Source organism: Natator depressus, chromosome 27 (assembly GCF_965152275.1).
Source record: "Natator depressus isolate rNatDep1 chromosome 27, rNatDep2.hap1, whole genome shotgun sequence".
Lineage (NCBI taxonomy): Eukaryota > Metazoa > Chordata > Testudines > Cheloniidae > Natator > Natator depressus.
The window spans coordinates 811,951-824,763 of record NC_134260.1 but is presented as its reverse complement, the minus strand read 5'-3'; the positions used below and the strand labels follow the sequence as shown (position 1 = coordinate 824,763).

The window sequence follows — 12,813 nt, the reverse complement described above, 5'->3', positions numbered from 1 at the left end:
GGAGACAAGTCAGCCAGGCCCAGAGGCTGCTTGCACACTTTGCTCCTTGCAGAAAGCTTGCTTGGTACCCGGGAAGCAGCTCCTGCAGGGTGATGAAGGAGGCAGGGTACAAGTCAGGGGCTGGGAAATGTGGGGGTGCGTGGGGAAGGGCCAGAAAATTGTTGTGCTGGTGAGCAGCCTGCAGCCCGTCAGCAGCTCCCAACCTGGGCCTAGCAAGGACAGTAGCCAATGGCTGGCAACTCACCAAGCTGCTGGAGGACAAATGTTTTGACTCCTTAAAAAAGAAGGTCAAGATGCCCCCCTCCAGAACGGTCCAGGACGAGCTCCAGTTCTTCCTGGGGGAGGAATGGTGAGGAAAGCATTAAACCCAGATACCGGTTATGCTGGCAGAACCCTGTTCCCATGCTGCCAGCTGAGGAAGGGAAGGTGGGGGGCAGCCCTACGCATGGCACAGCCCCTTCCATCAACGGCCTCCTCACTTCCTAAGGAGACACTGGTTCCTTCAGTGCCGGTTGGTCTGGGAGTCCATGTAAAAATCCTCCTCCCCGCACTTGGAGCTGTACACAGGGAGAAGTGCAGAGTTTGCTGGTCTGTGGCCAGATGCTGACGCAGCCCTCTGCTGTCTGGAAGGGGAGGGGAGCCAGCTGGGGAGGGGAGATTAGACCTAAATGAACATTGTCTACCTAACCCTGCATCCCACCGCAGGCTGCTCAGGCTAGGGGCAGGGAGCTCTTGGCAAGTTTGCTCAAAACGTGAATGTTTGCAACAGTAGGTGCATAGATTTCAAAGCCAGAAGGGACCGTTATAATCTCGTCTGACCTCCTGCATAATAGCCGGGAGCTGTTCTAGGTTCTGGCATCCCCAGGACTGCCCTCTGGTGAGCTGGGATACTGCAGCCCTCAGGCTGAACTGGGGTGTCTTCACCACAGAGCTAGTCTGGGGGATCGGCACCGGGTGTGAGCAGCCAGGCTGCAAAGCCCTGCCGGTGTCACCGGGGGCCTCAGTGGTGCTGCGCTCCCCCATGTGTGTCACTAGGATTTCAGGGGGGCAGCCCCCAGTTCTCTGTGCCACACTACACTGAGCTGCTCTCTGATCCTCTACCCTTGTGGGCACACAGGAGGGAATTGTGGGAAGGCACTGGAGGGCTGCAGTGGTTAAGCCTCTGTCCTCACTGCTGTGTGTGCAGGTTACCAGCCCCAGGGAAGGCAGACCCAGGGATCTAACCAAGGCCCACAATGGGCATAGGAGTTGTGTGTGGGGATGGGACAGGGGTAAGCGCCCAGGATAACTCTGCACTGAAGACAAACCCCTGCACAGAGCTTGTACTGGGGGAAATTGTCCCCTAGGCAGCTCCGTGACTGTCCTGGCCCCTGGAGGATGGTGCAGTGCTATATAAGGGCCATAGCTGGAGAGCAAATCCCTCCTCAGTCTCGTCTTGGAATGGAGGCTGGATCTTGCCAAATTTGGAGAAATTTGCAGAATGCATAAAAAATTGTGGCAACACCCTCAAAGACCGGGACTGGCTGAGACTTTCCTAGTTTAGTCTCCCTAGCTCAGGTGCGTCCAGGGCCCTCCTCACTCTAGTATCTGAACAGCCCTGTGGGGTACGGCCAGGGATGAGCTGCCAAAATGTTAACAACCGGTTCCCGCCTCACCCCATGAGGGGGTCGTGGCCCACCCTCAGGACTCCTGCCCCATCCAACCCCCCCACGTTCCTTGACACAACCCCCCCACCTGGGACCCCTACCCCATCCACCCCCCTCCCCTGTTCCCTGATTGCCCCCAGAACCTGGCAGGAGGGTCTCGTGAGCCATCGTAGTGGGTGCCCAGCCTGCCCCGCCCCTAAGAGCCAGAGGGACCTGCTGGGGGGCGAGGTGGGGAGTCCTGGGGCAGTTCCCAGGAAGCATCCGGCAGGTCCCTCTGGCTCCTGGGGTAGGGTAGGGTAGTGTAGCTGGGGGGGAACAGGGGGAGCGGTCGCTCCCCGCACTGATCACATCAAAAGTGGCGCCTTAGGCACCGACTCCATGGGTGCTCTGGGGCTGGAGCCCCCACGGGGGAAATTTGGTGGGTGCAGAGTCCCCACCGGCAGCTCCCCGCCCCGCCCCATGCCCGGCCCCAGCTCACCTCGCGTCACCTCCACCTCTGCCCCCTAACGTGCCGCCCCGCTCTGCTCCCCCAGGCTTCCCGCGAATCTGCACGGAGTTGGTGCCTAAGGCGCCGCTTTTGGCCGGTTGTTAAATTTAGAAGCCCTCACAGGACAACCGGTTCTAAAAGGGCTTCTAAATTTAACAACTGGTTCCAGCGAACCGGTGCAAACCGGCCCAGCTCACCACTGCGTACGGCTGTCAGCCCACTGCACACATGGAGAGACACAGGGAACCCGTTGACACAGCAGGCGGGGGTGACTGCAGCACGCGTAGACAGACCCAAGCTACCTCTAATCTAGCTAGCGCAGGTACCAACAGCAGTGAAGCCCGGGGCAGAAGAGACTTCTGTGCGGCCTGTACAATCCCACCCGTACCCTGAGCACCGGCTTGAGTGGCTCACAGCACTGGAGAACACACTGCTGCGGCTCGGTTGCTCTCGGCACTTGGGCTAGCGAGATCCAGGCTAGCTTGGCTCTGGCTGTGCATGCTGCAGTCACCCCTGGTTGCAACACAGCGACACTGAGTGACCTGACCCAAGATCACACAGGAAATCTGTGTGAGAGTGGACTCCTCCCGTCCCAGCGGTTAATATCGTGAACACAAACAACTTGTTAGTGACATGTTTCCCTTTAGTGACAGAACAAGCAAAACCACCCCCAGCCCCCCCAAACCTTAAAACCAGGGAAATAAGAAGTTACGGGAAAAGGCTCCTTTATCCCTTGCCACCTCCATATTGCCCTACAGCGCTGTTAGTGTAACACTGCCAGGCGCCCAGAGGCTTTTGCTCCTATCTCCAACCATACCCCGCAGCAACCGTCCCCTGGATTCATTCAACTCTCCGCCTTAACAGATCGGCACATCTGACTCATGCAGCCCATGTGTTTGGAAAGCTCTTCTGCCTTAACACAGCCAAGGCTGCGCTGGGGCACGGCAATTAAGTCAGCTTCCCCGTGGGGTTCAATTCAATCTCTCCTACCCCCAGATTGTCCAGGGAGCCGCCCTGCCCTGGTCCTGCCAGAGCCCTGGGGAAGCTGTGCAGGGGGAAAGCGCTGTTCCCTCAGCCCCACTGCAATGTCACCTGCTTGGTCAGGAGGCTAGAGTGGTAGCAGATTGCCCAATGAGTATGCTCAGCATGGGGTCACTTACAGCTTTATCCTTTTCCTCTGTAAGCCTTCGCTGCGAATGCAGACCGGACCTCAGTTAGGACCAGCCATGGACCAGCCACACCCTCCCAGAACAGATTGAATCAGTTGCTTATGAGATACTTGGAGCGGAACAGCCTCCTGGTTAGTAAGACGCCACTGTGCACTTGTCCCCACAGCTCACCCCCGGGTCACAATGGGATTGAATGGGTGGGCTGCAGCTGTACCATTCATGGGCAGCCATGTCACGAGACGGGGAGCTGCCCATGCGAGTCGCTGGGTGAAAGCTCTGGCCTGAGTTGTGCAAGAATTGAGGCTAGGTGATGGCAATGGTTTCTTCTGGCTTTAGAAGTCTCTGACTGAACAATATGCACTCCCAGGAAAACAAGAAGTGGGGGCTTACAATCTGCCTCCAGCACTGGGGCTGTGTGCTGGGGATGCCCCAGCACCGGGGGAACGAGAGCTCAGAGTTTAGCCTCGTTATAGACTCAAGGTGCTCCATCTATGTAGCTTAACAAGGAGAAGGTGAAGGGGTGACTTGATCACAGTCTGCAAGTACCTACATGGGGAACAAATAATTAATAACGGGCTTTCAGTCTAGCAGAGTAAGGTCCATCACAAGCCAATGGCTGGAAGTTGAAGCTAGACAGATTCAGACTGGAAATAAGGTGTAAATGTTTAACAGGGAGGGTCATTAGCCACCGCAACAAGTTACTGAGGGTTGTCAGTGATGGAGAATCACTAACACAATTTTTAAATCAAGGTTGGATGTTTCTCTAAAAGCTCTGCTCTGGGAATTATTGTGGGGAAGTTCTCTGGCCATTATCCAGGGGTCAGACTGGGTGATCACACTGGTCCCTTCTGGCCTTGGGATCTACAGTGAGTTGGACTGTGAGTTCCCCAGCACTGAGCCAAACAGGATGAGAGCAGCGTTTGCTCTGTGGCAGGCCAGCATGTCGGAGGGCTGCCCTGGTGCTTCTTGCCACGCTGAGACTCTCTTACCGTAATCGCTTTCCTTTATCAACTGTTTTTGTCCGGTAAAGAACTCCAGCCTTGTCCAGGCTTTTGAACTGAAATCAAAGACAAGTCAGGGTTTAAATCCGCCCCGCGAGCATTTCCCAAGGGAAACCAGCTTTCAGACAGCTGATCATCAGTACCACTGCTGGAGTGGCCACAATGCGCCATTCTAGTGGGGACAGGGCCTGCCCTGGTGCCATCTCCCTCCCTGCCCGGTAAGCACTGGGAAAACACCCATGGATTTTCAGTTGGGCATCTGGATCACAAGCTCACCAGGGCCCTATTTCAGGAAGTTTTCGGAGCACACACTTAGTTGGAAGCCCACACGAGCACGCCCATTGAAATCCACGAGGTGACCCACGCGCTTCAAGTCAGGCACATGCTACAGCACCTGCCTGACGCGAGGCCCAGTGGCTGCCTGCTGACGGGGTGGGATCAGGAGAGGAGAGGAGAGCAGGAGGGTTGTGGGACAGACTGATTAACTGAGCAAATCCCGGAGCTGTTCCTGGCCTAGGGAGCTGCCTTCAGCGAACACCCCTCTCAGACTCAGGCGCTGCTGATCCCTGCAGATGTCCTTTATGGTCACGATCGCTCAACAGCTACAGTACCCCTTGAGTTAGCCAGCCTGGGCCCTACAACAGCTGCCCAGCCCCGGCCATGCAGGTGCCACCCGCACAGGGACCCAGGCAGGTGAACAGAACCTGTTGGGGAACGGCACCAAAGCCCAGAGTTAAAGTCAGGTCTGCTGACGGATCCAAAGGAGCCAGCACAGGTGCATGCCCTGCCCATGACCCCATCAGCAAAATGAGCCCAGCCATCTCCCTCACCTTCTCCTCTTTCTGGATGAGGATCGCTGGCATGCAGTTGTGCCAGCTGGCAAAGGGGCTGCTGTCCTGGCTGGACCCGCTGCTCGCTCTCCGGTGACCCCCTGGCACAGAGACCTGAAAGTGGATACTAGTTAGTCACAAACCATATTTATCACTAGTGCTGAGAGCTCCAGCCAGCAAACCCCATTGTGCTGGGAGCTGTACACACAGAGTAAGGGACAGCAGAGAACTTCCTCTGAACACACCAAAGTTGGGAGGGGAGGGGACAGAAGCAGCCGAGAAGCAGGGGTTCACCCAAGGTCACCCAGCAGGGCAATGCTGGGAATAGAACCCAGGTCTGCCACACGCCAGGCCAGTGCCCTGGCCACAAGACCATGTTGTCCTCCACTTTCCTGGCACCTCCTCTGTGCCCTCTGGCATCACTCTGCTGTCTGGAGTGAATCACCCCTGACCAAACGTGGCAGCAGGCAAAGCAAACCCACCATGCCTAGCCTTCATCTTCATACCGTAGCCAGTACCTGATGGCTCAGAGGCTAGTCCCTGGCCAGCGTGAGAATTTCTGCGAGGCTCAGGGAACAGCCTGTGGCGTGAGATAGGACTGCCCTGAGCTTAGCAGGCAGAAACCCCGATATCACTGGCCAGCCCATTCTCCAGCCCAGCCCCATGGGCCCACGAGCCAGGCACCTGGCAGGGGAAGGAGGGTTTGCTTTAAAAGTGTCTGCCACCAGCTCCGCTGAGCAGGCCCCGTGCGGACACTGCAGAACAGTGCTGGGGTGGGGCAGGCTCGCCTCAGCACAGCCCCCTCCTGGGCGGGGGAACATCAGTGTTTGCAGGGAGCCCTGTATCCCCCCCAAGAGCAGGGGCCAGCTCCACCTCAAAGCTTCCATGGAGTGCAGCTGCCTTTTCTGCCTGGCCAGCCTATTTAAAGCCACCCCACCCTTGAGGGGCTCGGAGTTACTTTGCTTTCCAGCCCTCTCATAGGCCCGGTCCCTGCAGCGGGGTGGCACAGCTGTAATCCCAGAGCATGGACTGGCTGCCCTGGGGTGAAACAGGGCTTGCGCTGGGGAAACTTGGAACGCAAGGCTAGGTAGAGCCCCAGAATAGGTGGTCTCTGGGGCAGGACCCATGTTTGGTACGTGCACGTACAGCACCAAGCACAGGGGCCCAAGACCTCGGGCACCACCACTGCTCTCTCTCCATCAGGGGTTCTGGCTTTGCCATGGGAAGGTTCTCTGGGCTGGGCCATGCAGGACGGACGGGAGGGTCAGCATGGTCCCTTCTGGCCTTGAAGCCCATGAACACACCTTTGGCAGCAACAAGATGCTCACCCTTCTCCTCGCCCAGCCCCGCTGCCCCAGAGCTCTGGGTCTCCTGAGCATCAGCCCTTTAATGCTGGGAACTCCCCAGTCGTCACCCCCGAGACTCCGCTCAGCCCTCCTCCCCCTCCCCCCCCCGGCTCTGCACAGACACCCCTTCACTCCCACCGAGCCCGCTGAACTCTCTCACTCCCCTCCCTGCCACTGGTACCCACCCGGACTCCCCCCAGCACCTGCTTCCTTTGCTCCTGCCCCCTCACTGCTGAGCGCCTCTGGGCAAATCCAGCACTCGGGTGGACTGCGCCCACCTTCCCAGGGGAACAGCTCTGTGCCCCACAGGGACGCCAGGCCAGTCTGTTCTCAGCCTCTCTCTTCAGGTGCCCCTCCACCACCTCTGCAGCCCGGGGGCTTGCCAGATCATTCAAAGGGCAGGTGGAGTCTCCAGCACACGTCATCCTCCCCTTCCTTGTGCTGCCCCAATGCCCCTTCACTCCCCCCATTCCACTTCCACCCCGACTCCTCCCCAAGACCCATCAGGCTCCATTTCCTCCTCCTTTCAAACCCCGTACATCCTGCCTGGCCCTCGTCTCCCTCCAATGACTCCCACCCCCCCACCGGCTCCTCGCCAGGGCCACGCTTCGTACCGTGTCCGAAGTGAAATGGTCAGGGTAGAAGGCTTGCCCCTCGGGGTTGTTCTGGCTGCACCAGCCCGGAGAGGGGCTCAGCTCCGCTGAGTGCCTGCGGGATCTCCCCGGCAGAAGGTAAGGGTAGGTGCTCTGCTCGTAGGACCCCACCGGGGAATAGTCCTCCTCCGGGTAACCGTCCAGCTCCTCGGGGGACAGATCCGGATAGTCCGTTTCTGGAGTTGGCGGCTGAGAACATAAGAGAGATCACTTCTGTGCACGCTTCCTCCTCCCACATGCTCCCTGTGCCCCACCTCGGTGAGCTCCCCAGACCTCCTTGCAGAGAGGAGAGAACCCAGCAGGATTCTCCTGCAGTTCCCTGGATCCTGGAGATCCCCAACACCTCCCCCTGGTTTATTCCCCAGACCACCACCCAGAATCCACCCCGCCCAGTCAGCTCTGTTCCATGCTGCACCTCACCAAATCCAGCCATCACCCGCACTCCCCAGAGCTACTGGCTCGGGCTCCCCCTTGTTCCTCCCTCCTGGACCACCCAGCTTTTCTCTCACTCCTGCTGGCTCACCCTCTGGTCCATGGGTCTGTACTGTGCAATTGCGGGCTGCATCTCCTGAGTGCTGGTCTCGTCTGTAGCCGGGGGCGGCTCCCACGATGTCTCACCCGTTACTGAATTATAGAAAAACACCTGGCCGCTGGCGTCATCCACGTACTGGCCCCATTCGGCCACCGCGGGGCATGGGACAAGAGACGGTGAGGGAGAGGGAGCAGGACTCACTCCATCTTCTGGGCACCCGAACGGGGAATCCCAGGTGGTCTCGCCCGTCACTGAGTTGTAGTAGAACAAGTGCCCGCTGCCCGTGTCCGTATGGGTCTCCCAGTCCGCGAGGACACTGCTAGGGCAGCGCTGGGGTGGGGAGAGGTCAGTGACTGCTGATAGCTGCCGGAGCTCCTGTATGTTCACATACACCGGGGTGGGGTTCTCCTCCTCCTGGCAGGCCTGGGGAGAGATCGGGACTACAGTCTATTAGGCAGCTGACAGTGTCAGGCTGGATTTGGGATGGCAGCACCGGGCGGGAGGTGACGTGGGAGGGGTCTGGGCAGGGATGGCGAGAGCATTCTGGTCGGACTGTCAGGAATGCGCTGGCCTCGATGGGGAGAACTGCCAGTGGAGCCAGGGTTGCTGGGAACACATGGCAGGGCTCTGGCCACCAGAGGGACATTGCTGCACTGTCAGGCCAGGCTCCCTCCCAGGGCTGCTAAGCCCACCTGTCCAAAAGTCATGAGCCAGGCCCCCAAAGTCATGAGTTTAAAAGATAATAAATACTGCAGCCCGAGGACCTTCTGGGCTTTGAGCCCTTGGAGGTCATAGAATAACAGAGTTGGAAGGCCATCTAGTCCAACCCCCTGCCCAGAGCAGGACCAATCCCAACTAAATCATCCCAGCCAGGGCTTTGTCAAGCCTGACCTTAAAAACTTCTAAGGAAGGGGATTCCACCACCTCCCTAGGTAATGCATTCCTGTGTTTCACCACCCTCCTAGTGAAAAAGTTTTTCCTAATATCCAACCTAAACCTCACCCATTGCAACTTGAGACCATTACTCCTTGTCCTGTCACCTGCTATCACTGAGAATAGTCTAGATCCATCCTCTTTGGATCCACCTTTCAGGTAGTTAAAAGCAGCTCTCAAATCCCCCCTCATTCTTCTCTTCTGTAGACTAAACAATCCCAGTTCCCTCAGCCTCTCCTCATAACTCATGTGTTCCAGTCCCCTAATCATTTTTGTTGCCCTTCGCTGGACTCTCTCCAATTTTTCCACATCCTTCTTGTAGTGTGGGGCCCAAAACTGGACACAGTACTCCAGATGAGGCCTCACCAATGTCGAATAGAGGGGAACGATCACGTCCCTCGATCTGCTGGCAATGCCCCTACTTATACACCCCAAAATGCCATTGGCCTTCTTGGCAACAAGGGCACACTGTTGACTCATATCCAGCTTCTTGTCCACTGTCACCCCTAGGTCCTTCTCTGCAGAACTGCTACCTAGCCATTCGGTCCCTAGTCTGTAGCGGTGCGTTGGATTCTTCCGTCCTAAGTGCAGGACTCTGCACTTGTCCTTGTTGAACCTCATCAGATTTCTTTTGGCCCAATCCTCCAATTTGTCTAGATCCCTCTGTATCGTATCCCTACCCTCCAGCGTATCTACCACTCCTCCCAGTTTAGTGTCATCCGCAAACTTGCTGAGGGTGCAATCCACCCCATCCTTCAGATCATTAATGAAGATATTGAACAAATATCTGGTCACATTTTCCAGCTTTCCTCTGCCTAGGAACTCACTCTAATGTCAGAGAGCTGAGATCTCACATGACTCCAGGAGCTGGGGCTTTAAAAACCAAACAAACACCGTCACGAGACTCATGATGGAATTGTAACCGTTGGCAACTCAGCCTTCGCAATCCCGAACTCCACCCGTGGGAAAGAGTCCCGTCCTCACCTCTGTAACACATCCTCACGGGGGCTTGCCAGGTTTTGCTCCCCGCCCCCACTGCTGCACCAGGCTCTCTCCAGGCTCCCCCAGGAAAGCCCCAACACCACAGTTTTGGAGCCTTCACTCACAGCCCCACACTGCCAAGCCATTCATTCAGCCCCCCAGTGCCAAGCAGTCAGCCCTCCACCTGCCTGCCCCCCCAGTGGGCATCACAAGCTCTACGTCACCTTCTCCCGGCCCCCCAGGGTGGAGGTGGCATTGCCAAAGCTTGCTGCAGTCTGGCTATCCCTGCTTAGCACAACCGCCCTTGGGGGCATTGCAGCCGGTGGAGGAGCCCACACTAGCCCCTTAACACTGACAACATACTTTGTACGTATCTGGGGACAAAATAATGACACTACAAAACCCCTTCTACAGAAGGAAGATCGATAAAGTCACTAGAGATACAGCTGGGTAGAGATCCATTATTGTGAGTACACAGGGCAAAAACTACACAGTGCTACACTTGCACTTGAAGTCTAAAAATAGTGGCATGGTAAGGCTGTGTAAAAGCAGTGTATTGCACACAACAAAAACCCAACATCCGCTCCTGTAATTGGGCTGTGTTCCTATGCATGAAAAGGAAGGGAAGAAGAGGAAGGATGGCCCAGGGGTTAGAGCCCTCACTTGAGAGAGCTCAGTTCAATTCCCTTCCCTGCCATAGACTGTGTGATCTTGGGCAAGTCACTTAATCTCTCTCAGCTCCCACCTGCAGCAGGGGGAGAATAGCCTTTTTGCCTCACGGGGGGAGGGGGAGCATTGTGAGGTGCTCAGATAACCCGGCAAGGGGTCCCATGCAGCAGACTGAGGCGGAACCAACATCCTTTTGTGTTTGTACAGGTTTCAGCAAATGGATTAAAAAAATTCCAACCAACCAACCTGCACAATTGTAGTTAAAGCAGGGTCACTTTTTTGGTGCCAATAAGCCTAAAAACCAGACTGCTTCTTTAGATATCTAGATTTAGTTATCCAAATTTGGCCTTTTGGCCCAATTTAATGGAACATGAACAATGTCCCGTTCCTTCTGGAAAGTCAGGGAATGCACAACCTCAGAACATTGTCAGCTTTCTGATAAATCCCATTTCAATTGCAGGACATTTTAAATTTTCCTACTACAAGCATAGAAAGCTTTCCCTCACGCCCCTGTTGGCATTTCTAAATGTCATCTGAGCAAGAGGGAAGACTGGCTTATTGACTGTACCAGGAAACTAACTGGCTTCAGGTAAACTGCTGTCAGGTGCCCAAAGGAAATGAGCTGATAAGACACAGACAAGTTGTTTTCTCCTTGTGAGCTCTGCAGTTCTATGATCGTAAATGTTATTGGAGCTATAATGGGTACAAAGTTTTCACACGGAAACACAGAGAATCAATTGCCCTGCAGCATCTCCCACCCATCTCCCACGATACACACACACACAGAGCCAGCAGTCTCAGTTGAGAAGCCAGCCAAAAGGAAGGCAAGGAAACTGAGACACTGAGCAGGGAGGTGACTTGCTCACACTCACACAGGCAGAGCCAGGAACAGAAGTCACCTCTCTCACCTGGCACCCTGTCCCCATCCGTGAGACCAAACTCGGAGGCTGCTCAAGCCAACCTGCTGCCCTCGGCAGAACTTCAGTGTGATGCCCCCTCCTTGGTGCCGGAATCTTTGCCCCCCACATCTGAGAACCTGAACTCAGCAGAGGCGTGACAAGGGGGGGCAGGTGCCCCCCTTGACCACTGACTGAAGCTGGGAGGTGTTGCCCCTTACCTTGGCCCAGCCACCCCTCCGTTATGATGGAAGGGCAGCTGGGCCAAACTGGAGCAGTGCTGTGACCCCATGTACCGCGTTACAATACCAGTCAGAGTTGGCCTGGTTGCCACCCCTCCCCACTGTTGCAGTCCTTCAGGTGCCACTGCAAATTTCACCAGCCAAGCACTCAAAATAACCACCCTACCCATCCACGCCTCCCAAAAACCTGCTGCCTCTGGCAGCTGCCTAGAGGTAGAGCAGCCCCTGACCATAAGGTCCCCACTAAAGGTCCCCAGAGCAATCACTGCTTTCCCAGCCTCTCCCCTCTCTTGGGCGCTCCATATCTTGGGTTGATTCTGCCCAGTTGACACTCATTGAATTATTTTAGGCCCAGGCCTCTCCAGGCCCCATTTCCCACAGTCCCCCCCGTCAGTGTTGCCGGCTATATTTACCAACATGCTACCTACTTCCTCTTCCTTTCCAAACCACTGATGGAGACAAACTACGTACAGACTCAACATCAGTCTCTGGGGCGATTCACTGAACCCTTTGCAACGTAACACGATTCCCATCTCCGTCACCCTTTGTCACAGACCTACAGCCAAGACACTTTACTATCTGAGAGCGATTCCCTGAGCCCCTGTCGGCTGAAGCCCACTCCAGGGTATGGCAAGTGCTCCAGTCGCCTTGTCTGGCTGAGCAGAAGGATGCTGCACCCTCGGCTCAGCTCATAGAGACAGTTACTGTTCCCTGCTGAATAAGATCTATGTTTCCGCACCTGGGATGAGCTGAACAAACGCAAGGCCCTGCTCCGAGATCTGGGCAGCGGTTTAGGGGCATGGGTGTCCATCTTCCAGCCTCCGGGACCACGAAGAGGAGCGAGTGCAGGCACTTTGGCGGGCAGAAGCGTCACAGCGGCAAAGCAAAGGGAACTGGCCTGTAGTGAGAGGCCAATCGAGAGAGGAGAGAGACTTCCCCAAACCTGCCCTGATATGGGCCTGAGCCTTTCACACGTTTCCTGTTGGGGTTTGTGGGGCGGAAGGGTTGCCGTGGTTACACAAGTTTCAAGTTATGCATAATTAGTTATTTGTTGACATTTTACATTTTCTGGTGACCTGGCGGCTATATTCACGCTTCTCAAAGTTGCTCGCTGGTGGCGAAAATCTGAGCAGTAACTTCTGGGACTAGGGCGGCTCGAGAGAAAAGAGTCAACATTTAACCCACCTTCAAAGGTTTGTTTTTCTAAAGATTCCCTCCAGAGCCAGAACAGTCTCTTGTCTACAGAGAGGACTGTTAAATTCCTACCTCCCGGGAGGAAAGTGACACAAACACCATCCGGGGACTGGCAAAGAACATAGCAAATATTAAGGACTGAAAAATACCGTCATGCTCAGCTGGAGGGAAAGGATGCAGCCAGTTGAGGGCGCCATTACTCAGCTCAGCATCCAGCCTGCAGAGGGCTCCATA

General features: G+C 55.9%; 1 protein-coding gene across 2 annotated transcripts in view; it reads right to left on the bottom strand.

Annotated features, from left to right (window-relative positions):
• Window positions 1-12,813, bottom strand: part of ARHGAP27 (Rho GTPase activating protein 27) — a 79,615-nt gene that overhangs the window by 19,844 nt on the left and 46,958 nt on the right. Inside the window, exons 1-6 of one of the 2 annotated variants that reach the window (XM_074940419.1) lie at window positions 12,125-12,226; window positions 7,656-8,087; window positions 7,094-7,321; window positions 5,134-5,247; window positions 4,292-4,359; window positions 245-335 (exon numbers count right to left, since the gene is read on the bottom strand). In XM_074940419.1, coding sequence (XP_074796520.1) covers window positions 245-335; window positions 4,292-4,359; window positions 5,134-5,247; window positions 7,094-7,321; window positions 7,656-8,087; window positions 12,125-12,196 — 1,005 coding nt within the window. In that variant the 5' untranslated portion in view covers window positions 12,197-12,226. Of the gene's footprint in view, window positions 1-244; window positions 336-4,291; window positions 4,360-5,133; window positions 5,248-7,093; window positions 7,322-7,655; window positions 8,088-12,124; window positions 12,227-12,813 lie in introns of those variants that run through there. The other variant, XM_074940418.1, reaches the window with a different exon arrangement.